Source organism: Schistocerca piceifrons, chromosome 7, assembly GCF_021461385.2.
Source record: "Schistocerca piceifrons isolate TAMUIC-IGC-003096 chromosome 7, iqSchPice1.1, whole genome shotgun sequence".
Lineage (NCBI taxonomy): Eukaryota > Metazoa > Arthropoda > Insecta > Orthoptera > Acrididae > Schistocerca > Schistocerca piceifrons.
Genome location: NC_060144.1, coordinates 45,145,569 through 45,172,995, shown reverse-complemented (window position 1 = coordinate 45,172,995; position 27,427 = coordinate 45,145,569). Strand labels below are relative to the sequence as shown.

At 42.6% G+C, this 27,427-nt stretch overlaps 1 protein-coding gene across 3 annotated transcripts in view; it reads right to left on the bottom strand.

Moving 5' to 3' along the window:
- Positions 1-11,160: 11,160 nt before the first annotated feature.
- LOC124804938 (UDP-glucosyltransferase 2-like) overlaps positions 11,161-27,427 on the bottom strand; it is a 94,907-nt gene continuing 78,640 nt past the window's right edge. For all 3 annotated transcript variants that reach the window (XM_047265319.1, XM_047265320.1, XM_047265321.1), the window contains one exon: positions 11,161-12,404. In XM_047265319.1, coding sequence (XP_047121275.1) covers positions 12,125-12,404 — 280 coding nt within the window. In that variant the 3' untranslated portion in view covers positions 11,161-12,124. The remainder of the gene's footprint in view (positions 12,405-27,427) is intronic.

Here is a 27,427-nt window from a genome sequence, read left to right as displayed (position 1 = left end):
ATCCAGTAGCCGCTTTGATTTTGTCGTCTTACACATATTGGAATTTAAGAGTTATACAGAATGCGCGTTTACAGAGCATGGTCAGTGGTGATTCTATAAATATAGTGTACATAATACGTTTGCTATTGATAGATTAAAACAGTTTTATTGCGACATTTTAAATAGAGCACCAATTTCATCTTTTTCAGTTTTTGCTGCTGTGAGTGTTCAGACGGGATTCTTTTAAACTGATGTTTCAGCTGTGACATGATTTCCCAATGAAGACCTTGTAACCTCCCCACAAAATAAACTCCGTAACCTCACAACAGTAAAAAATATAACTATAACATTGAGATTTAGCGTAACCTCCCAATAAATAAACTGCGTAACCTCCCAACAGTAAAAACAATATAATTATTTATTTCATTCAGTGTAACTGCCCAACAGATAAATTCCGTAACCTACCAATAATACAATGTGACTAACCTCTCAATTAAATTGCGACTCACTTATAACCTTTCAATAATTGACTGTGAATGTAAACTGGTAAATTTTGGACCTCAGCAGTGCTGCGTCATGGCCCTGAAAATTCATTCTGAATAAATTGAAAAATCTTACCTCAATTAGGTCGCCGGATAACGCGAATATATCTGCTCCTATGAGAAATTTTTCTGGCGCAGCTCAGTGCAATGTCATGTATAAAAAGAAACAACTGATTTTCCTTTTCAATAATCGGAATGACCAAGGATTGGAGAAATTCGTAAATTCTTTACATTGAAATGAATGATTGTCAAAAGTTACTTTTTATGAGAAAGATTATTATTCAGAGATTTTTTAAAAACATTTCCATGGGACTTGATATAACAATACTACATATGCGCGAGGCTGCTTTTACCTTATTCTACAACGCTCAGGCACCGCCATCGCTCCACCACGACCGGTCCAGCCAACACGATACACCAGAATGCTAGCAACTACTTACTCCTGCTGCTACACAGTTCCTACAGCTGACAACACTGCTCTCTGGTCTGAGATTCTCTTATAGCTTACATATCGCAGGCACTGCGTGAGCAATTCATCGAAATTACATCTGCTCGAGTGTGCTAACAACAAATTCCTTAGTCATGGACCTCTTACATAACCCACCACTGGGGGGCAAAAATTTGGCAGCGATGGTGAGTCAATTGGACTTGCCATGAGCAACAAATTTTTCTATAATCTATTTAGTTAACTAAGTCTACAGTTACATAATATATACATATATACATATATATATGTGTGTATATATAAATATATATATATATATATAGCTTTATTGATAGATAATGTAAGTACAGAACATATTAAGAAATGAAATAGAGTGCACATGCACTGAGTTCAGAACATATTAAGAATGACAAAATGTATACGCAATGAGTACAAAATATATTAACAAATGACATAAAGTGCACACGCATTGTAAAATTCTTTAGCATTTTTACATGAATTAGACATATGAAAGAGTGAAATAAAGTGCACAGACACTATAGAAGTCTTTAGCATTTTTTTACAAGAACTGAATACATTAAGATATGAAAGAAAGTGCACACACACTGTAAAAGCCTTTAGCATTTGTTACAAGAACTGAATACATTAAGAGATGAAATAAAGTGCACACGCACTGTAGAAGTCTTTAGCATTTTTACAAGAACTAGGAAAGGAATGGGAAGGATAGCATCATGGTTGTGGCACAGTGGGTTGCACGTAGCTGCACTGAAAGTCCGTATCTTTCTACAGAAGTACAACACCAAGTGAGACAATCTGAAGTTATCTTCCTGGGGATACTGGGGCACGAAAATATTTGCTTTTGACTTATTGCTGGAAATAAGGATTAATAACGTCATTCGTCATGAGTCAGCTGTAGCAAGGTTATGAAACAAGTAGAGTATATGTGCTCACATTCATAAATGATAGACAAAACCGGGTAAAAAAATGCAAGTATTAGAACAGGTTTCATAACTAGGTGCTTATAACATATTAATATCATCAAAAGTTTCTCCTGGAAAAAATACAAAATGGGTTACTGACCCAAAAGAAAAAAAATTATATTATGCTGAAAAATAGTAAACTTCGAATTAACAGGTAATGAAACGTGTACTCGATATGTATGTACTCCAGCTGTCTTTCCCAAAACATTCAGTCATTATACTATGCGACATAAGACACACTGTCAAAACAAACTGCAACAAATACTTAAATAATTACATAGCATTTCTTAACTAATAGTAAATATACAAACTTCATCATTAACATCATCTGCAATGAAAAACTTCATTATTCATATTACCATATACTTCATATAACTATTCATCATCATTTATTATCATCTGCAAAAAATAGACACTTCATTATTCATATTTATATTACTATTTTTCTCATACAACCATTCATTATCATTCATTATTTCGTATAGTATAGGGTTTCTTACTTCTAGCATATTTCATCACTAAAATTATCATGTGTCACAGCCTGCATTAATCACCTCGTATTCTGAAAGAAAAATAATTAGTTAAGATTGCTATTATACAGCGTGTATAGTATATTCTTCTTAATGCTTGTTTATTCTGATCCATTTATTCTTCATGACACGGTACTGCTTTTTCTTTCTTTCATTCTGGAGGTAAAATTTCCATTTCATAGTAAACCACTGTGGTTTGATTAATTTATTTCTTTTACACGGTATTGCCTTCTGAAAACGATGAATATGGATTAATATCTTGCATTTAAATCATATACTCATTAAATAAAAACTTGTTTCTAGTGATATAACTAAGCATACAGCATAGCATGACAGAAAACGTATTAGGTCAAAACCATAGACAATTTTCAAGTGCAAAAAATGTACACACAGTATCATAATGTAGTAGCAAAAAATGTAGAATAGTCAAGATATTGAGATATCATAAGGCAAAAATGTCAAAGTCAACTCGCTTATTACATCTTAAAGATTTCATAGTGCATACAGAGAAAAATTCTACTTACGACAAAAAAACAATCATACATACACAAAAAAATGGAAAATGTGCACGGTCTGATGTCTAACGACAAGAAAAGCGAGCTGCTAACCTTACCTTGCCGGGCACTTGCCAAGAAAAAATACGATCATCAGTAAGTAGTCACATAGATATAATTGCACAAGTGGTCATATAAATATCAGGAAATGGCATTACAGTGTGATACATCATGGAGTATGTTCATTCAATAAAGGGTTTAATATTAGAAATATGGTGATTGCCCTTACTTCTTCTGGTTCTCAAAATTTCGACATGTACTACATTGGGGTGAGGAATGCTGCGAATTCTGTATGGACCTGCGTATAGAAGATCAAATTTACTGCATCTACTCTTTCCTATGTTGGATAAATAGTGCGTACGTACTAATATGTTCTGTGCTATGTGAAAGCCATGGCGTGTACAAACCTGTTTTCGCTGTCTTCTCCGGCGCTCTGCGGCACGTTTGATGTTGTTGAGTGCAATGTCAATTATTTCATGGTGGCGTAGTCGACGAGATGTAGGAAAGGATACTATTTCTTTAATTTTGTTAGGTGGTTCAACATTTTTCAATACAACAGCCGGAGATAGCATAGTAGATTCATTTGCTATGGAGTTAATTACATCCTGGAATGAGAGTATGTGTATATCCCAATCAATATGTTTTTTATGGCAGTATATTCTACATAGTTTACCAATTTCTTTCATTAGTCGTTCAGAAGGGTTCGAAGAAGCGTGATACCTGGATATATAGATTGGAGAAATGTTTCTTGCTCGTAACATACGTGACCATATAGCAGATCGAAATTGCGGTCCATTGTAGGAAATTACTTTCAATACATGCCCTACATGAAATAAAAAATCTTTTACAAATGCATTAGAGATAGATTTAGCAGTAGCTTTGCGTAACGGAGTGAAGGTAACAACTTTCGAAGTGAGTTCAACAGCGACAAAGATGTAGCAAAAACCTCTATTAGTTCTGGGAGTCGGACAAAAAATGTCTACAGCGGCCATGTGTCTCAATTTAACGGGTACAATGTGATGTAACGGAGGAATATGTAAAGTCGTGTCTGATTTAGCTTTCTGGCAGATTTTACATGACGCTAAAAATTCGTTCAATACGTTTCTCCATGTAGGCAAATTCTGTCTCAGTATAAGAAAACATTTTCTGGCTCCGTAATGTGCGTAACTTAAATGAGTATACCAAATTAATTTGTTAACAAGCTCGTCAGGAATACATAATAACCAGTTGTTGCTGTCAGGGTGAGAGAGGCGAAACAGAATGTTATTGCGTATATTGTAATGGTTTCCAATGGTAACGTTATTCCTATCTTGCAAAAGGTGTTTAATTTCTTTCCACACGCTGTCTTTGTTCTGCTCTTGTGCTATGTCTAGTAATGACGACGAAATAAAATTTTCAAATGCAACTTGTTGAATATACATGACGCTGAAATTTGTTTGGCAGAAGTTGGTTGCGATGTCTTGCTGATTGTTGCTGAGAGAACGGGATGGTGCGTCTGCTACAATATTTTGTGTACGGATATACGGAATGGAATAATGTTTAACTTTAAATGTGTCATACTGTTTAACTTGAAATTCATATATAAAACCGGACATAGTACCAGGGATGTTGTCAAAAACTGGTGCTTGCTGTAAATGAATTTTGCGTAGGTCTGTACGTTCGTCGTCTGTATTTGCACTGCTATGTTTAACTTTATCAGAAATCATTTGCATAACGTCATAGTCGGCTTCGTCTAGTGTATTGTAGTTGTGTACGTACGTATCTGTGAACAATGTAGAATGACAGTCTATGTTACACGATGTCGAAATGACCTCTGTTCGATTAATTGCTTGTTCTTCTGCAGATAAAGAGTGCTGAAATTCTAAAGCCAGTTGTACATTTTCATCCTTTAACATTAAATAGGAATTTTGAAAGTCAATAATTGCGTCGTGTTGTACTAAAAATATTCGTACCTAAAATAACGTCTGTTGTCAGTAAGGGTACAATCCAAAAATTTGAGTGGAACGTATGACCTGCAATAAAAAATCATAAGTGTGTCTGTAATTTTACATCTACTCCTTTACCAGATGCTGCTCCTTTTACTTACGTAGGATAGGTGTTCTCTTTGTTGCATTCATTGAAAGTTTCTTCATTTATATCTGACATAGGTGATCCAGAATCGATTACTGCTGAAAATGTGGTTGATCCAATCTTTACTTCAACGACAGGGTGGGAAATGGATTTTTGAATAACTGGCTTTTCATGCAAAAGAGTGTCTCGGATGTTGTCAAAAGTAGTAACATTTTCGTGAACAAGATTCTGTGTGTCAAAAGTATTGCTTACGTCGCTGGAAGATGCAACCTGTACTGTATCTAGTCAAATACTTTCTGACGTACTGTTATTTGGGGGAGGATGCTGTGGCATTTCAACTATTTGTACTGTTCTTTTATTTCTTCCTGACGTATTAGGTTCGGGATGATACCGACTGTCTGGTTCATTCATGATAATCTGTTGTTACGGATGATTCTGCTGCTGGTAAAATGGAAATGTCGTGTGGCTAGGGCCTCCCGTCGGGTAGACCGTTCGCCTGGTGCAGGTCTTTCGATTTGGCGCCACTTCGGCGACCTGCGCGTCGATGGGGATGAAATGATGATGATTAGGACAACACAACACCCAGTCCCTGAGCGGAGAAAATTTCCGACCCAGCCGGGAATCGAACCCGGGCCCTTAGGATTGACAGTCTGTCACGCTGAACACTCAGCTACCGGGGCGGACTGCTGCTGGTAAGACCGACTGTTATTAAATGTACGCTGAAAACTGTACTCATTACTTTTACGTCTGTCATGATAATCATTACTAAACGGCGCATTGCGGTAGGCGTTGAAATGATGTATATTCTGTACGTACTGATTTCCTTGTTGATGTGCATTACTAGTTGGTGGGTCCGACGCTATACGCGTAGGCGGCGAAACATTAAAGCTTGGTTGACCTTGCAAACCACATTGTTGGTTAGGTATGCTAATCGGTTGGTTTGGTTGCTGTAGTGCGGAAAAACCTCTAGCGTTGCCTAAATGTGTCTGCGATTGCTGAAAATTTTGTACATACTGATGATTAAACTTTTGTCTGGTATTAAAGTTCTCGTGGTTGTCATTTCTGCAGCGTATAATGATAACTGTCACTTTCAGGTAAAACTTGTCGTATCAGGTTTTCTTTACTCATTCCTACTTATAGATAGATCGAGAGCTGAAGAGCTATTTTGATAGATATAAAGGATGGTAAAAGAGTAGGCAGCGGTGCAGAAAACTAAAGAAGAAATAGCACTACTATGGCTCGAGGCCCTGTTCACGCTACGGTACATATTCATCGGAGTGTAATGAATCCCCTGCATAAGCGCTGCAAATAAATATTAGTTTCTGCGTTACAGGCAATACCGGTGAAAATTCAAAAGCAAATTGTTGTATCCAGTCCAAAGAGTGTGTCTGTATTCTGTCATTCTTAAATACCTTACATTTTCCCAGCGATAGAAAGTGTTTGTAATCAAAATTATCGCCTCTGAATGTCTGAGCAGGTTCAGGATTGCATGAGAATCTATTTATCTGTGTCTGTTCGGGTTCTAAGTCACGTACTCTCTGTAAATTACCTAAGTTATACTGGCTGTATGAGTGCGACAAATGTTCAGAATATGGCGTATGCTGTGACATGTTAGAGACTGCAACATTTTTCATCTCTGTCACTTTAAAACGTTCGTCAATTTGGCTGTTCTGTTGTTCAAATTTCTTATCGACTTTCGCATCCAGAGTGCGTGAAAGTTCTGCTGACATTAATTTAAACTTGTCGTGTAGCTGAGTTGCGTTTTCAGAACATTGTTTAGCGACCGCACTACTTTCATCTCTAAGTAATTTCGTTGTGGCTACATGTGTATTACTTAATTCTTGTGCAACAGATCTAATTTCTTCACTACTGTTCCTAGCACAAGCCTTAATTTCCTCACGTAATTGTTCTTTAGTATCTTGATATTGCACGGCAACGGCTGCAATCTGTTCATTTATCTGTTTAAAGTTCTCATTAATTCGTTTGATCGACCTGTCGTGTTTTTCATTCGACTGTTTGAAACTTTCATTAAGTTATTTGAAATTGTTGTCGTGTTTTTCATTAAGTTGTTTGAAATTGTTGTCTTGTTTTTCATTCGACTGTTTCAGATTTTCATCAAGTTGTTGTTTGAGATTTTCATTATTTTCATAAATTTGTTGTTTGAGATTTTCATCAAGTTGTAGCAACAATGCCATAACTCGATCCATGCCAAAATTAGCTGCTGTATTCTCTGTGCTGGATGATGGTGTATCTGCATGTGTGACGTTTTGTGTACCGGTAACCATTTGGTCATTGTCTGATTCACAAAAAGGTTTGCCAATCGGATGTGCACTGTTGGTCACTACATCGGAATCAAATAAATTTGACGTATTTTGTGTATATTGTTCACCTTCGTTAGAAATATTTATCTGTTCACTGTGTAAATTTTGCAAATCTGGTGTGTTAAACTGGGCAGCGTTCATTGTAACGGAAAGTGCCGCGTCATCAAATGTCGTTAAATTTACAGTGGACATAATTGAATTTGTTTGCTCATCATTTAGATCAGAATGATAACTAGTGATCGGCACGCACTGATTATCTGTAATTAGAGGATTATCACTATTACACAGAGTGTCGCTAGTATTATCGGTCAAATTATTCGAGTCGGCTTTTTCACTCATTGCACATCGCGATGTACTGTTAGCAGTTTTGCACGGCATTTTCACAACTCAAAGTTACGCACAAAATCAAACAAAGACAAAGCAAAAATGGAACAAATACAGTGACAACAAAGAGCAATAAATTGTCGATGATCTGTGAAAGAAAGAGTGACAAATTAGTAAATGCGTTGCGCCAGATGCAAACTTCATTTAACAATAGTGTAAATAAGAGCAGATATATGACTACTTCTCAGAAATTCACAAAAATACGATCCTGGCCGGTTGTCGACAAGTGTAACCTCCCCACAGTAAAATAATATGAATAATATTCACATTTAGTGTAACCTCCCTACAAAATAAATTCTGTAACCCCACAACAGTAAAAAATATAACTATAACATTGAGATTTAGCGTAACCTCCCAATAAATAAATTGCGTAACCTCCCAACAGTAAAAACAATATAATTATTTATTTCATTCAGTGTAACTGCCCAACAGATAAATCCCGTAACCTACCAATAATACAATGCGACTAACCTCTCAATTAAATTGCGACTCGCTTATAACCTTTCAATAATTGACTGTGAATTTAAACTGGTAAATTTTGGACCTCAGCAGTGCTGCTTCATGGCCCTGAAAATTCATTCTGAATAAATAGAAAAATCTTAGGTCGCCGGATAACTCGTATATATCTGCTCCTATGAGACATTTTTCTAGCGTAGCTCAGTGCAATGCTGGCCGATAGATTTGTCATGTGTAAAAAGAAACAACTGATTTTTCTTTTCAATAATCGGGATGACCAAGGACTGGAGAAATTAATAAATTCTTTAAATTGAAATGAATGATTGTCAAAAGTTACTTTTTATGAGAAAGATTATTATTCAGAGATTCTTTTAAAACATTTACATAGGACTTGATATAACAATACTACATATGCGCGAGGCTGCTTTTACCTTATACTACAGCGCTCAGGCTCCGCCATCGCTCCACCACGACCGGCCCAGCCAACACGATACACCAGTCTGCTAGCAACTACTTACTCCTGCTGCTACACAGTTCCTACAGCTGACAACACTGCTCTCTGGTCTGAGATTCTCTTATAGCTTACATATCGCAGGCACCGCGTGAGCAATCCATCGAAATTACATCTGCTCGAGTGCGCTAGCAACAAATTCCTTAGTCATAGACCTCTTACAACCTGTACAGTTTTTAAACTGGTAAAATCTTTTCATAAATTGCTTTCGACCTGGCACAGTTATTACTGATTTTGTTCGTAGATTACTCTTTTAGGTCTTTTAGCTTTGAAGTCTTGCTACAGGCACGAAAGTCGTTGGCTTCGCTCTGGATATTTCTAACACACTCGCGCCTTCGATGTATTTACGTAAAATCACCTTTAACAGTCATTTCTCAGAGAACTTCAGAATTGTTTTCCATTGTTACATGACCACTTACACTGGGTAGCTCATTGCAATCTAATTTCCTTCACTGGAATAACAACCGACTATTGCTGCGGGTACATTATTTATGTTACCATATTACGCTGACGTTGTGCTCCATGAAGTGTGTGTTTTGTTTTCATTACTCGATTTTCTTATAATAAATAACAGCGGCTAGAAGCAAATAAACATATTTTCATTGTGGAGATGCAAGGTGATAAATATTTATGGCATTGGTTATGAAGGATAATTTATTATAAAGAAGTATTCCTCAGTCGTTCGTAAAACATACAGTAGCAAATCGCACAGTGTTGTGTTTTGCACCACATGTAATGGACTGTACGTACGTGGTCCACTCCAGAAACGTATACATTCATCAAAATAGTGAGTACAAACATTGAGCAAAATTACATGAAAAGCCCATAATATTTTAATACATTTTTGTCTTGAAAACTGTAACTTTTTTGAAACGACGGTGTAGTCTACTAAAAACAGCCACTGCGATGTTACTGGTGAGTACGACCAGGGTTTCAGAAGGAGGCTGCTTATAAACCACAAGCCATACAGATAATACACACACATCGGTGGATGGAACGTCTCTCCAAGCTTAGCTTCGTAATACACTAAAGGGCAGCGGAGTCAGAAAATGGTGTATAATGGAGCGATGCGTGCGATTTGTGTCCTTGAATCGCTAAATGTGAGGTCGGTTGTGACGGTTCAGCGACGATTTTGTCCCAAATATCAGGTAAAAACTCTGCTGCGAATTCAGGCCACTCGGAACAGTCAGTTCCGTTCTGACGTTTACAATGACTAGCAGCAGCTACCGCAGAAAGACTTCTTGTAGAACCTGGTTGTAGTGATCAAGCCACGTTTCATGAGTGTGGAAAGGTGAATCGTCATAACGTGTGTGTCTCAGGCAAAGAAAGTTCACGCGAGATTGTGGCAAACATTTGTGATTTTCCTAAAGTAGGTACCTTTTTTCCCATCTCTCTTAAAAAAAATATGAATTTTTATTTTATTATAATTTTTTTCTTTTTTTTTTATCCAGAGAAAGCTGTTACTGGTTTCGTGCACGTGGTCGTGCTTGAGAAATTGATTACGCCACAATTACAAGAAGACAGCGCTGACTTGATTTTGCAATGTGATGGTGCTCCACCACACTTTCTTCCCCACAGTCGTTATCACCTCGATGCCAAACTGTCTCAGCGTTGGACTGGAGGAGGAACGGATCATGACTCTTCTTTAGTTACCCATATAGTCACCTGGCTTAACTCCTGGTGATTTCTTCTTATGAGTTATGTCAAATGTCACGTGTTGCTGTCGCCACTGGCACTTTGGAACAGTTGTAAGAAAGCATAATTAATGTGGTTGTTGATATAGACCATGCCATGTTGGGACACGTGTCGCATCACAGACAGTGACAATACCGAGCATCTGTCGTGTGAGTTACAAACCTGGAGAGAAGTTCCATCTACCGATTATGTGCGGTTGTTTACTATATGTCTTGTACATTACGTGCATCGTCTTCTGAAACGCTGGTGGAATTTATAAATAAGAAAATGCTGGATTCGTCACGATGCAGTTGATGACAATGAAATAGCACGAAAGGTTCAAAGGGCTACTTTAAAAGCATCATATTCTGTTCCTGATTATGAAAAGTAAGAAAAGTCAGTGCTTTAAACTGTGAGGTACGTAGCCACAAACTTTTGTTCGAGTTCTAGCAAAGCAGATTTGTGCACGATGCAGCAAGAATGAGTGATTTTTCTGTACCTGTATGTGCCGTATTTTAGATTAAAAGCCGGCCGAAGTGGCCGAGCGGTTCTAGGTGCTACAGTCTGGAACCGCGCGGCCGCTACGGTCGCAGGTTCGAATCCTGCCTCGAGCATGGATGTGTGTGATGTCTTTAGGTTACTTAGGTTTAAGTAGATCTAAGTTCTAGGGGACTGATGATTTCAGAAGTTAAGTCCCATAGTGCTCAAAGCCATTTGAACCATTTATTTTAGATTAAAAAAATAGACTATTTTCTTTTGTGCAGTGCGTTTATTTCTTTTGTTTATGTGTAATAACGCATGACTGGAAGTAATACATACACAAATTCGAGACATGTGTTTCTCAGGCACTTCTTTTTGCCACTTTAGGCTGTATATATTTGGTAGCTGTGTATTTTGACGTCGTTTCTTGTAACAGGTGGTACCTGTCGCCAATCCTAGGTATATGCAGATTACATGTTATTCCTCCCGATGGAAAGCAATTTGCAAGCGATGTTCAATTTGTTCAGTTACAGCCTCTGGTTTGTTTTTGTCTGTCTCCGGCTAAACTAGTAAAAGAATAACAACTTTTCAGCTAAGTGAGCAAATATTTGTGTGTGTCGACGGGAGTACTTTGCAAAACAGATACAGTAATTGTTGCGCCCTACTGTACTCGTCGGACAGCTGGCAGAACAAAGTGGGGCAGCTTTCGCTGAGTTTGACACGAAATGTAGCCAGTGTGACGTGTTGTTGCTGGGCGTGCGGTACTCGGCAGCCCGAATGTCTCAGGTTACAAGTCGGCTCTGTCACCCTGCCCAGGGATACAGGCAGCGGCTGTGTAGGGCTGGCTTTGAGACCTGACACACTGATGAAGAATAAACTCTTACGGGTATGAACTACGAATGCAATTTGGGATTATCATTAGTAAAGTTCTGCACTAAAATTAGCCACAGACTGCAATGCTCTGGACGAGACTCATGCGACAGCATCTGACTACTGATGATTTAGTTGCAACACCACATACTGGACGACGACGATATGCAGTATTTTTTTTGGATTGGTGACGGTAAAAGAGCCCCATCAACGTTGAAAAGAATACACAGGGACGCGTGCGGAGCAGACGGATTATCAGAAGGCTCCACTGTGACACCACTTTGCAGCTAGTACGGGACAAATGACACAGTTCGGGAGACGCTGGCGTTCAGGCGACTTTGGCTTTGACCCTCCAGGCGCTGAGCCCGCTGAACAGACGCCTCGCCAGCAGGTAGGCGGCGGCGGAGGCGGCGGCGGCGGCGGCCAGCACGAAGGCGACGACGTCGAGCAGCAGCAGCTGCCACCAGCGGAGGTCCAGGGCGGCGCTGCGCAGGTGCGGCGCTCCCTTGTGGCGGACCACGTACTCCAGCCACCATACGGCGCGCTCCACCGAGTCCGCCTTGTGCTCCCTGAACACCGCCGACAGCCGCTTCATGTTCTCCTTGTACCTGCCGCAGAGAGCGACCAGTATTAAAGGCAACCGCCGACTTTTAGCACATCTACATCTACAGACTAAGAAATAACTGAAATTTCAGAAAAACTGGATGAGTTATCCGAGACAAATATCTTCACAAACAGAGCAAGTCAATAAAGCGTTCATCCAGTTCTGGCCTTATGCAAGCAGTCACTCTGCTTGGGGATTGATTGGTACAGTTGTTGGATGTTCGCCTGAGGGCTATCGCGCTACATTCTGTCCAGATGGGGCATTAGATCATAATGCTCCATAATGCTCCAAACGTTTTGAATCGAGGAGACATCCGGCGATCTTGCCGGCCAAGGTAGATTCTGGCAAGGGGACGACACGCAGTAGAAACTCCCGCCGTTTAGGGGGACCCGCAACGTCCTACAGCTCCAATGTTAAATGTAAGGAACATTTTCTCATGCACTATTAACACCAGAATGATGAAACTTTTACAGTATAATATTACATATATTTAATACCATGTACCATATGGATTTTAATTTATTGGTGTTTTTTTGGGAAGATATTGTTTTGTTACTGAAAATAATTGACACATTTTTTGGCACAGTATCTTTGAAATAAAATCTGTTATCAATTATGTATCACAAAAAGGCTATGATATTGTGTATATTGGCACTGTTTAGAAGGCACTGTTTACATTCCTTGAAAATTTTAAGTCTTTATCTCTAATAGTTTAGCAGAAAATGTTTCTTATATGGCAAAAAAGTGAACTTGTGGAAAACGAGTTTCAAAGTTTCGCTAACATTTTAGTGGAGTCCAGCACAATAAGAGTGGTTTTCACTGTCACTAGACATCTCCCCATCTAGCCTTCTTTTCACACCTTTCATTCTTTGTATGGCTTGCTCCTCACACTCCTTTTCTTTCCTTTCAGCATCCCGTTTCCTCTCATTGTCTATCGACATCATTGCACTCACCATGTACTTTCCGGGCATCACATCCAACTTCTGCATCACATTGCACTTTATAATGTTACCTTTGTTGTACGTAGCAATGGCATCATATACTCCAAAATGAAGAGTATGAATTTCCACAAACACATTTTTTGGGATTCTGGTCCAAATTACATTATTCACACTCTCATTTTGATTTTGTGTACGTCCATGCAGACATTTCTTCAAAAGTTCAGTTGCAGAAAGATCTCTGAAAATTGGTTTTATAGCCTTCATGACAGTTTCTGGTAGACTGTGATGTGCTTGTATACACGTTCAGATCCCTGATATTTGTTGTACTTCCACCAAGAATTGGGTCCCTGTGGGCATAGTCCATGTAGTGGTTCCTCGTCAGTCGATAATGGTTGGTAATAAAGCGCCATTACAGCCTTTTCCATTGCATCAACACTGTGAGTATTTTGTCTTATTGCCAGTCCATAGTCTCTCTGCAATCTGTTGATTACCTCGTCTGTCAATCTTTTAGCTCCACCCAAAGGTTTTCCATCACTGGATACTTGGCCTTTCATTGTGGTCTTCAGTCGACGCAGCCTTGTTCCCATACGTTTCTGAACGTGAGCTATGCACTAATGGTAACATCATTGCCATAAGGCTTCAGCTCAGATACAGCAGAAAAAGACTTCGAATCACCATCACGCAGGAACTGTAGGTATCTGACCTTGTACCACAGAAGAGAGCGACTGAAAATGTCTTTCACACCGGAAACTTCCATGGCTCCACTAGACCCACTGTAATTCCTTCGACAGTTTTCTGCATGCTCTTCCTTCACTCTTTTAGGACACCAACAGTGCTTGGATTTAATTACAACATCTATAACTTTTTTAGTACCAGCTCTTGTTGCCGTTATTACCCCATTATGTGAAGTGTGCCCGCGCTTCTGCCACGTACCATCTAGTGCGACAGTCAGGTCCCGAGAATTCTGAACATCTGGAATTTCTTCATTCACCGACACAGCCTCCTCTACTGCTTCTTTCATGGATTCTTGGGCAATATCTTCAACCCAGGATCCAACAACCGAGTTATATTTTGAGAATTTCGTTGGTGGTGGTGGTAGATTCATTACACCACAAAACATTTGACCAGCAGAGTATCCCTTACCGATTGACCTTAGAGCATAAACACATCTAATATTTACACCATAGTACTTGCTTTTCTCACTATCAGTTTCACCTTGGCCTATTTCGACATATTCTGAGTTCCAAAATGAAACACTGTAATGACAACTAGTACAATGGAGACAGATTTCTGCTGCAAGTCCTATGTGTCACTTGACATTTACTGACATACTCAATTTGCAACATTCCTTACACAGTACTGAACTCTCAATAACCTTTGAGAGCAATGAAATGTTAATTATTTCGTTCACATTATCCTCACTACACTTCTCCAATAAACTGCAGTATTTTTCAGTTGATCTATGCAACTTCTTGCTTGTGCTCGAGACAGGAGTAGATTTCACTTAATTAATAACCTCACTATTTTTAGAATCATTTCCCAAGGTCGGAGAAATTGTCACAGTTCCACTAGTGTACCTCGGAGGAGGCTTCTTCCTCTTGTAAACTCTGTTACTACATCGAGACATATTTGATAAGTCCCAGTTACGCAATAGAAATACAACACAAATCGTGCAATAACCACCAAATGCTAAATGTAAACAACAGTATCCAATACGCAGACAAATCGTGTTTCCAACATAATATAAAGTCTTTGGAAAACGGTGTTTTCAATGAACATGTATCCATGGAAATTCAATGTCGCGACATGCCCTCTACAGCACATTATTGAAAATAATGTTTTCAATACTTGGAGTTGAGCTACAGGTAAGATAAATATGTCATTTTAAAGAGGAAGATCTGTAGTATTTTATTTCACAATAAACTGAAAACCCGAAATTTTCATCATTTTTAGGTTCCGGGTTGCCTTAAAGGCGAGCATTATCCTGCAGAAATGTGAGTCCACGATGATTTGCCCTGCAGGGCAACAAAATGCGTAGAGTAGGGGCGACATACCGCTGTGCTCTAAGGATGTCGCGGATGACAACCAAAGGGGTGCTGCTGTGAAAAGAAATGTGACGCTAGACTGTCGCTCCTGGTTGTCGGCCAGTATGGCGGGTGACATTCAGGTTGGTTTCCACACTGGTTTCTGGGGAATTCAAAGTGGTATTCATTGCTTCTACTCCAGTCAATGAGATTCCAGGCGGGAGACGTGCCCTGGAGGTGCCCTAAACAGCGGTGGGATACGAACCTCACAGTCGCCTGCCATACAGCTCGACATCCAGGAGTCATGATCTGGGGTGCATATCTTCTAGTGGCAGGACCCCTTTGGTTGTTATCCATGGCACACTTGTAGCACAGGACGATATTCTATACCTCGTTTTGTTTACCTTCATGGCAAGCCTTCGTGCGCTTACACCGCAGCAAGATAGTGGCCGCCTATGGAGAAAATTTCTACTGCTTGTCCTCGCGCTTGCCAAGCCCTACGTTGGCCAGCACGGTCGCCAGACATTTCCCCAGGAGAGAACGTTTGGAGCACTACTGGCAAAGCCCTCCAACCATCTCCGGATTGTGACGACCTAACCCGCCAATAGGACAGAATTTGACACAATATCCCTCACAGAGACACTGAAGAACTCTGCCAATCATCGCTGAGCCGCATAACTGCTTGCATAAGGGCCTAGAAGGGGGTCAACACTTTATTGACTTGCTCAATTTGTGGAGCTCCTTCTCTTGAATAATTATGCAATTCTGTGAAATTGTGATCGTTTGTTTATCGGTATCTTAACATTGCAACTACCGATTTCCGTCCTATTCGGATAATTCCTTCCTCGTGAGTCGGTCTTTTGTCTTAAAGTGTATAAAAGAGTAGCACTTGACGAAAGCTGCACATACAGGGTGTTACAAAAAGGTACGGCCAAACTTTCAGGAAACATTCCTCACACACAAATAAAGAAAAGATGTTATGTGGACATGTGTCCGGAAACGCTTAATTTCCATGTTAGAGCTCATTTTAGTTTCTTCCACCTACGCTCAATGGAGCACGTTATCATGATTTCATACGGGATACTCTACCTGTGCTGCTAGAACATGTGCCTTTACAAGTACGACACAACACGTGGTTCATGCACGATGGAGCTCCTGCACGTTTCTCAACAACAGATTCGGTGACCGATGGACTGGTAGAGGCGGACCAATTCCGTGGCCTCCACGCTCTCCTGACCTCAACCCTCTTGACTTTCATTTATGGGGGCATTTGGAAGCTCTTGTCTACGCATCCCCGGTACCAAATGTAGAGACTCTTCGTGTTCGTATTGTGGACGGCTGTGATACAATACGCCATTCTCGAGGGCTGCATCAGCGCATCAGGGATTCCATGCGACGGAGGGTGGATGCATGTATCCTCGCTAACGGAGGACGTTTTGAACATTTCCTGTAACAAAGTGTTTGAAGTCACGCTGGTACGTTCTGTTGCTGTGTGTTTCCATTCCATGATTAATGTGATTTGAAGAGAAGTAATAAAATGAGCTCTAACATGGAAAGTAAGCGTTTCCGGACACATGTCCAGATAACATATTTTCTTTCTTTGTGTGTGAGGAATGTTTCCTGAAAGTTTGGCCGTACCTTTTTGTAACACGCTGTATATTCAGTGAAATCTTGATGAGGTTTCTAAGTGGTACAAAGACTGGCAGTTGCTATATGTTTACAGAAATGTCATATAGTGCACATCACAAAATCAGAGAAAAGTAGTATCCTGCTGAAACCCCTCCGTCAGATTTCTGGATGACTCGTTTCTTCTAGATTAATTTGTGCCACCTTTTAAGATTATTTCCCCCAGCTCACTGTATCCAAGAACAAGAATGTATCAGATATAACGGAAATAACTGCGATCTGACAAGTAGCTAGTATCCTTATCGCTTTCCTTTCTGTGTGGTTTTATGCACCTCTTACTATAGCGATGTACAAGCAATTTTAATATTATTATAAGAGGTTTCGATTGTCTTCTTGCGACAATATTTCCGCCGGGGACCGCCCAGCCAGCTTCAGGTGAGTGTCCTCCAATGTCTGTGTCAGTGGCGGAGACTCACCTGAAGATGGCTAGACAGATACCAACCGAAATATTGTCTCAAGAAGGCAACATGATCCGGCTGCAATCCAGAAACCTTGTTTTATATTCAGTACGCCGGGAAAAATTCAAGAATCACAAGTTTAATATTAGTAAAACAATAAATGTCCCGCCATTTAGCATGGATAGATATTCGTGTTTCATTTTGGTCATACCGTGTTTTCTCTGGGCAGAGTGATTCGCTAGGGCGGCCTCCTCTCACATTCCTATGATGGCGGCATATCGGCGCCTCACTGACAGTTACCAGCTCTTAGGCGCGCTTTTTCTTTCACGGGTGAGCCTGTTCGGTTACTTTCCAATGTTTATGGGGAGAGGGGCTCGCGACGGTAACCTCCTCTCACGCCACAGGCTGCCAGTGGGTTACGTGCCTCATCGACCATTGCTGTTGTAGGCGCACCTTTTTCTTTTGTGGGGGCGTCAGGAGGAGGCAGGTGCAAAGTGTTTCGTCAGTATGGACTTTGGTTCGGTAAAGTTTACACGTATCCAGCGTAGTGATCAAATGGCTCTGAGCACTATGGGACTCAACTGCTGAGGTCATTAGTCCCCTAGAACTTAGAACTAGTTAAACCTAACTAACCTAAGGACATCACAAACATCCATGCCCGAGGCAGGATTCGAACCTGCGACCGTAGCGGTCTTGCGGTTCCAGACTGCAGCGCCTTTAACCGCACGGCCACTTCGGCCGGCCGATCCAGCGTAGTGTGTGCTGTTTTGCTGCGATGGCTTAGTTCAACCAATAGCAGCGGTTGCATGCCACTGACTCATTTGGATGATTGCCTAGCACCCCCTCCCCATTCCCCGCCCTCACACCACGGCCAGCTCACTATTTCAACGGTATCTATGAATGTGCAGTGGAGAGTGATCCATGGAGACAACATTTTCGTTTCTAATAACTTGCGACCCACTCCTGTCTAAAGTATGATCCATATAACTTTCCCCTGTATATTTATGTCACTCCTATGTAAATTTTATTTATATGCAGTTTTTAAGTGTGTGTTTATTAGAATAAATAAATAGGGGATTGACTCGACTTTTTCTATTAATCAATGCTAGATATGTCTTCCTCATTATTACTCCCTGATTTTGCAAATACAGCACTAATTACTCATTTACGAGAGTCTTGGGATCGGTCAGTTCACACAAATACACGGAGAGAGGGAACGGCTATTACATCAGATTAATTGGCACAATTGAAGTCTGGAGTGAGCAGACCACGAGACAGCGTCGCGAGGATTAGTCGGTAAACGAGCCATTGGTCTGCTGGAGGCACCGTGGTTATGAGCGTCCAAATAATTTATTAATTGCAATGAGGTGGAAAGGTGCAAAGTTTTCATTAAGCACCGGCATGGCCGGAAATGGCCACAACACGTTTGGCACACAAAACAATGTCTTCCACACACTGCTGGGGAAAGAGAGCGTTGGATCTCAACCCTGCTCTCCATTAGAGCGATACAAGCACGCGGATTCCGTGGAGTTGTCGGAGTTTGAGCGTCTGTCACAGAACAGGACAGGACATTGGTCACATCTTTTAGCTTGTACAAGAGGAGGGAACGTTGACTACGTCCTATGCTTTCTCTCCTCAGAAGAACCGACCAAGGACGCAGTCGTCTGCTTTTAGTCACCTATCAGACTGTATGTGGTCAGTAAGATGTGAGACAGGATCGTTGTAGAAGGTAAGTGCTTGGTAGTGTGCTTTCTGCCACCAGAGAAACAATCATCTGTTTCATTAGTTTAGCTTAGACCTAAACTAATTAAGATTCGTTTACAATAGAGTGTGTCGCATGCTTGATTGATGTAAGTCGAGTAATTACTCTGCGGAACAAATCCACAGTAACTACAATTCGTTGGCCGTTTATTTCTTTGATAGGGCCTGCCGCCTCACTGATATATATCCCAGTGGACAAAGGAAAACTAGGGGAGGAAAGATCATGTAGTCGCAAACTTCTGCACGGTGATAGGATAGACCACCATGAACAACACACTACAAAACCCCACCGGAGGAGTGTGAGCATGCGGTGGGGGTGGTGGAGGGGGGCGTTTAAACGTTACTTTTTTACGTTTTCCTTCTAGCGAAAACGTTTCCTGGGACTACATTAAATTACGTACAAAAAAGGTCTGATCACTGTTCGTCCAGGGCTAATAGTTTTCGCGTTACAGAACGTGAAAAAAAGACATATTACTAAAAACAGTTTTTTAATATTATAAAATTAATATTTATTGTTATATGAAGTGGGTTAAGAACAAATTTTAAATATATATACCACGTGTAAGTTCATTTGAGCCATATTAATGGATTTTTATGTTCTGGGGCACAAAAGGGTGAAGAAGGCGGACTTGGAGGTTAAAAGCGCGAGAGAATGTAGGTTGCCGGTTCGGTATAACTTCGCGAAACGTCCTTTAGTTGCTTTGAGTGTTGTCGTAGGTAGCTCGCAGACCTTTGAAGAAGGGGATGGCATGACAAAAATCAGGCGACCTACCTTCCCTCGCGCTTCTGCTCTCCACCTCCCGTCCCTGGACCCTGTTACATCCCGAGAAGACAATTTATCCCTTACTGCGTGTCTAATGCACTTAGACGTGATACAGATATTTAATATCTGTTCTTGACCCACTTCATTTAGAAATGAACATGAATTTTATACCATTAAAATATTACTTTTAATAGTACGCAATTTTCCCATTCTGTACAATGCTTCTAGACAAAAATGAATTGGAAATTTTTTTAGGAATCTTAATTTAGTACTGGGAAATATTTCATTTAGAAGTCACGGTTTTCGCGTTATTCAAGCCTTCAAAAGTCCCACTCCCCTACTCCACTTTCACCAGTGTATTCTTCTTTTTTTATTTTTTTTAAAAAAATGGGGTTCATTACACTCCTCCATTGTACAAAAATTTGCAACTTAGAAGTTTTTTCCTCAATTCGATCGTTTTTGATCTTCATTGACAGGGCTAATATTTCAGTATACTGCTTCACAAAAAATGGGGAATCGCCCTGAAGCGGAGGAGGAAACGAAGTGAAACTGCACGGAATGTTTCAGTGATTACAAAATCGAGTCAAATTTACAAAGAACAAGGCTGTATGAGGCCACTTATCAGTATGATGTTGCACCACCTGTGGCCTGGATGCGCCCAGAGATTAGGTTGGGAAGGCGTTGTGTCGTATCCTGAAGCAATAACTCCTGTTTCTAGTCCTCGATATCCTTGATACTGTCAGCTGAGAACGTGTTGACGTCCGAGCTTGTCCCACCCATGTTTTATTGGGGACAGATGTGGGGATCTTGCTGGCGACGGAAGTACTTCAAGATGACGTAGAGTGTTGCTAAGGATGCGTGCCACATGTAGAAGTGCACTGTCCTGCTGAAGAATGGCAACACGATACTGCCGCATGAGAGGTAACACATGAGGACACAGGATGTCCGTGACGTACTGTAGCCCCATCACAGTTCCATAATTTCCTGTCAGCCGTGACCTAAAGTCATAACCTATAGGTCCCCATGTCAGGGGTGACACCGCTGGACCTCTTCAAAACAGTGGGAGAATGTGACATCTCCACAGACCGCCACAGTACTCGCCAACGATGGATATCCGTGGCAGTGGTTTAGCACAATTCGTTGTTGGACATTATGTGACACACTTCAGCGGCAGTCCACGCTTCCCGATCTCGCCATCTGGTGTTAATGGCAACCCACACACATGACGGTAACGGCTCAGTTCAGCTGATGCTGTTTTCCGCACTGTGGTGCAGGATGACAATGAGTTTTGCATTGAGTCAACTACTTGTTCTCGACTGGCAGACACAAATGTAAAGGGGTTTATGAAGATCCTCCCTAACTGTGGCAGATGTGGTCTTCCGGAGCCTTAACGAAGAGTATACCGGCACTCGCGATCTCAGGCAGTCCCATGTCGAGCCACTGGCACAATCGAATGCCCCACAGATTTGGATATTGCACGATTCGACGAGGAAGCCCAATGGAGACCTACAGTGAGCATCGTTCCAAACTGTCAGGTGCTGACGACGCTCTCTCACACGACTACGCGGCGTCTTCGAGTCCGTCACGGTGATCACTCAACATCTGACGCTGTTCACGACGCTTATGCTCTCTTCCACGCAGCGTGACAACACTAATACCGTCTGTGACCGCTCTGTCACAGAGGATAGTAACTCTTAATCATTTACTTACCCGCCGGTGGTGTGTACGCGTACGACGTTACACTGACATCAGACCACGTCTTCAGGGAGCTTTACTTTTTGTCAGGTAGTGTATTACTTCGACACAGTCTAGTGGTGTTTATTTACAGTAGCCAGAAGGTAACGTGTTTCGTTTCAGGAACTAGCTCCTGGCTCAATACGTTGCGTTTTAGAGGACGAAACGAAGTGACCGGTACATGAGATGGAGCACCAGCAGACACCACTAACAGCACATGTAAAATAGCGTGCACCGGATGTAAATATCCAGGGATATGAAATGAAACCGTCGCATAGTCTCATTCGGAGGCAAATAAGATGGAAGCATTCACGGGTAGCATAGAAAAAGCAATCAGCCTACAAAGAGACTGCTCATAAAACACTCGTGGAACCAATCCAAGAATACTGCTCAAGTGTATAGAATCCATACCAAATAGAACTAACGTGGGATACTGAACTATGCAAAGAACGGCATCACAGATAGTTACAAGTTTCTTTGGCCAGTGGGAAACCGTCACGGAGTGATGGAAAAACTGAAATGGCAGACGCTCGAATATAGACGCAAACTATCCTGCGAAGGTCTAAGAGTACTTACAAAATTTCAAGAATCAGCTTTTAAGTAAGCAATATGGGAATATACAACAACATATTTCTCCCGCAGCTCTCGCGGAGACAAGGTTATACTAATGTTTAAAGCTTTCCCGGCATACTGATTGTTCCATAAAAACACGGGAGAACTGCCGGATATCAGTAACTTGCTGCCACGATATTTCGGCGCAGAGTCTTCTGGCCATCTTCAGGTGAGTGCCACTGTAGTAGTACTGGCGAGCACGCGCTGAGTTCCACTATTTAAAGCCTTCTGAGGTGACATTGCGCATGCGCTGCTCAGCGTGCGCGTTCATAAAGGCTCCGTGCGCTGCGCCTCGCGCCCTCCACGGCGAAAGCCTGGCGTATCGGTGTCCGGTCGATTTCCATCTTCATGCAGATAACTACGTCGACTACGAAGTTTCTCTATAACAGGATTCCAAGCAGAGTTCAGCTGATAACAGCTATCTCGATTGATGAGAGTCTCGTTGTCAGACAATCTTATTTCCACAGATTCATTGATAATCGAGCTCCAAAAGTTTTGGCCCATACATCAAACTTTTGGAGCTCGATTATCAATGAATCTGTGGAAATAAGATTGTCTGACAACGAGACTCTCATCAATCGAGACAGCTAAACTCTGCTTGGAATCCTGTTATAGAGAAACTTCGTAGTCGACGTAGTTATCTGCATAAAGATGGAAATCGGCCTGACACCGATACGCCAGGCTTTCGGAGTGGAGGGCGCGAGGCGCAGCGCACGGAGCCGTTATGAACGCGCACGCTGAGCAGCGCATGCGCAATGTCACCTCAGAAGGCTTTAAATAGCGGAGCTCAGCGCGTACTCGGTGACATTAAACTTATCCTCCGGTCCAAACGCAACACGGCCCCTGGTCACAACTGTGTCACCTACCGTCACCTTCGCGAAAGCCCCTATTCCTTCCTGACTGTCCTCGCCCATCTCTATAATGTCGTCCTCGCTACTGGCTTCTACCCTGACCTGTGGAAGATCTCCCGCGTCCTCTTATTCCTCAAACCCAACAAACCCCCTTCTGCCGCCTCTTCCTATCGTCCCATCTGCCTCACCTCCGTCTTCAGTAAGGTCTTTGAATCCATCCTCTCCCTCCGTATCCATCAGCACCCTGCTCAACACCACCTCCTCCCCCTTACCCAGTGTGGCTTCCAACCCTCCTTCTCTGCTGATGACCAACTCCTCAACCTCGTTCACCTTCTGTCCCTCCAGCTCAACTCCCGTCGCTCGGCCATTTTTGTTTCCCTTGACCTCCAAAATGCCTATGACCGTGTATGGCATCCTGGTCTCCTCTTTAAACTCCTAACCTACGCCCTGCCTATCAATTTTGTCCGTCTGGTCGCTTCCTTCCTCTCGCACCGTCCTTCCTATGTCACCCTCCACAACACCAACTCCCGTATCTTTTATCCCACGGCTGGCGCCCCCCAGGGTTCTGTCCTCTCCCCTCTCCTTTATCTCTTGTATACAGCTGATATGCCCAAGCCACCCCCACCAGTCCACCTTCTCCAATATGCTGATGACACCGCCTTCCTGGCTCTCTATCCTACCCTTCAACGGTCTCAACGTACCCTCCAAACCCACCTTAACCAGTTCACCATTTGGTGTAACCAGTGGTTCCTCTGTCTCAACCCCTCCAAAACCCAGGCAATCATCATAGGCTGCACCACTCGCTCCTTTCGCCTTCATGATTTCTACCTCACCCTTTATGGTCGTCCTATCCAGCTCACCCCCACCCTGAAATACCTTGGCCTCACCCTTGACCGACACCTCACCTAGACCCCTCATCTCCTGACCATCCAGCAGAAAGCCCATTCCCGCTTCCGCCTGCTGAAACTCCTGTCTGGCCGGACATGGGGATTGCATCCTTCTACCATTCTCCACACCTACAAATCCTTCATCCGTCCTACCCTCTGTTATGCCAGCATCGCCTGGATCTCCGCCCCCACCCACTTTTACAAGGCCCTCCAAATCCTTGAACACCATGCGCTCCACCTTGCCTTCCGTATCCGCCTTCCTTCCCCCACATGGCTCCTGTATGAACTGATCCCCTTCCCCCACCTCCTCCTGTTCCTCCAACATCTCCGCATCCTTTACATTGTTCGCAGGCTTGATCCCCCCCACCCTCTGGTTTCCTCCTTCCTCTCCACCCCCCGCCCGTTGCCGCGCCTCTATCGCTGTATCCCTCCCTCTCTCCACCGCCACACCCTCCTTCATCAGGGCAATTTCCAACGCCTCCCCCTCCCGGATGACAAACTTCGCCGTGACATCTACCCTTCCTTCCAACTATAACCTGGCCTTGTTCACCCCCCCCCCTCCCCTGAGACCCTGCACCCCATACTTGCCTCTCTCCTTCCCACATCCCCCCCTACCTGGCCCTCTTCCGCGCGCCCCCCGCTCACCTCCCCCATCTCTTCCCCTCCCTCCCTTCTTCAGGTCTCCCTCATCTCCTAGCGCCTGGCAGATCCTCTGTATTGATCATCATCAGTGTGCCACATCAGTGTTGTGTTTAGTGCTGTTTCTCGTGTGCGTCTAGAGGTGTGATTTTAATTGTGAACTGCCTTGAGGTTCGCCGTCGGTGTTATGTTATGTGCTATGCCATCCGTCACTACCTTTATGCTCCTGTCGTACTGTGCCTTGTGTTCTTTTAACCGTCGCAGTGTGTGGCTTTTTGTGTGTGCTACTTTTAAACAGTTTTTTATCTCCATTTTACAGTCACCCCGTTTTTTGTCTATTGCCTTCCATGATGTTCCCCCTTTTATATATCTACGTTCACCTTATTCTCTCCTTTGCTGTTTTTAAATGTCTTCTATTGTTTTGTTCTATGTCTTTCGGCTGAAGAGCAGCGCCTATGCTGCTGCCAGCCCGCCCCGATGGGGAATTGAAATACAATAAAGAAAGAAAAAAAAAGCGTACTCGCCAGTACTACTACAGTGGCATTCACCTGAAGATGGCCAGAAGACTCTGCGCCGAAATATCGTGGCAGGAAGTTACTGATATCCGGCAGTTCTCCCGTGTTTTTATGGAACAAAGGTTATACTAGTGTTGAAACAATTATTCGTTGCGCACTCCATACGACAATGGAACGAGAAGAATCTCTAGTAACGGGTATGTTGGTAAGCAACGTCACATAGTCAGTCCACAGTAGTTTGGGGAGTACAGATGTAGAACATAGGTGTGATGGTATAGGGTTGCTGTCAGCACTACCAGGATAACTCATGTTCACAAGAAGCAGGACATCTTGCCCAGATACAGGACACTCATGCCCACACGGCACGTACATTAGTGTGTTCTGCAGACACGATTAACATTTGAACCATGTTGGCCCGTGGGTCAATGTCGATATCGCGGCACATCACCTACCGACAAAAGGTGCCTACGGCACTTGTTGTCGCCATAAATAGAAGGCAATGGGACGGTGTGATTTGAGCAGACGTGCAGGGTGCCTCGCAGATGTGAGTTTGAAAGAGGGTGCATTATTGGCATGAGAGAATGTGATGCATACATCCTGGAAACTGCTGCTCATGTGGGACGGGTGATTCAACAGTGCAATGGGTGGGTGCAGAATGGTTCACGGAAGGCCGTAGAACACGACGAGATTGCTCTGGTTGACCACCCAGACCAGCCACAGAGAAGACCGACGCGTCAACCGAATGGCATTTCACGACAGATCTGCGTCCCTCTCGGCTCTGGCGCAACAGTGGAATACTGTAACACATTTTACTCTATCAGGGGTGACAGTCTGTCCAAGTTTATTATGGCATGGGTTACGTGCGCTTCGTCCACTTCTCCGCCTATCTTTGACGAATGTGCAGGAATGGTGCATGGAGCGACGTCACTGGGAACAGGAATGGCATCAGATATTTTTTTCCGACGAATTCAGGTTCTGTTTGTTTGAAAATGATGGCCGCATTTTGATTCGGCGCAGACAGGGGAAGCAGCATGACAGTGACTACATTCGCACAAGACATATAGCGCCAGCCTAAGGCCTTATGGTGTGGAATGCTATTGGGTACAACTACAAATCACAGCTGGTGCGTGTCCAGGTCTCTGTGACCATTTTGACCAGGTCTCTGTGACCATTGTGACCTATGTGAATGACATGCTACGACCCGTGGCCATACGCTTTCTGCCCAATACCACAGACGCCATTTTTCAGCAATATAATGTACGACCACATGTTGCTGCACGAACGCTTGTCTTCTTGGTGTCACAGGAAGTCAGCCTTTTGTCCTGGCCCGCCAGGTCAGCAGACTTGACGCCAATCGAAAATGTGTGGGATGAGCTGAAACGACGGGTGCAGCGCTTTGAGCAAATGCCAACCACCACATATGAACTTTGGAACCAACAGGTGAATGCATCATGCATGGCTATACTGCAGGACGCCATTCGCGCCTTATACGCGACGATGTCATCGCGCATGGAGCAAGTTACCAGGGGCCATGGCGGCCGCTGTTCCCAGCAGGCAACAGGACACACGCTGAACCGAGGTGACTGAAGCGCTAATCATTTGAGCAGAACACATCAATGTACGTGTCCTGTGGATATGAACGTCTTATCTCTAGTCGCTCAAGGTGTTCTTTTTTTCTGAACGTAAATGTATTGTAAGTTACGTTCTACGTATGATTCACAAGTAGCATCTGTATTCGATTATTTTTATGAAAAAAAAATCCGGACAGTTGCGAGTAGTACTGTGGGTTTCGTACAGACAAGAGGAGTCCGTTCATCCATTTCGGGAATCGAGGGTCTCGACGATTTTGCCTGTTATCGAAATTGATACCGGCAAGATACCTGTCCCAAAGATTCCAAGACTTTCGAGAATGTTTTAATTTCAATAACTACCTGGTATTGTCAGACGGAGATCAATCTCTATATCAGCGTAAGAAAACTCCCAAAATAGATTGCCCACACTGCAGTTGATACATACCCTGATTAATAGTTTCAGCAATGTTATATTGGCACCTTCAGATCATCGGATATGTGAATTATATAGCCACTACATGTGGCACATTGTCATCTGGCCATTGAGAACATGGAGGTAAACTCACGGAAAACACTTTCCCATGCAACATTAAGTACACTAAAATAAACGCCATAAGTGTGTCGGCAAGGCACAGAGGTGTCACA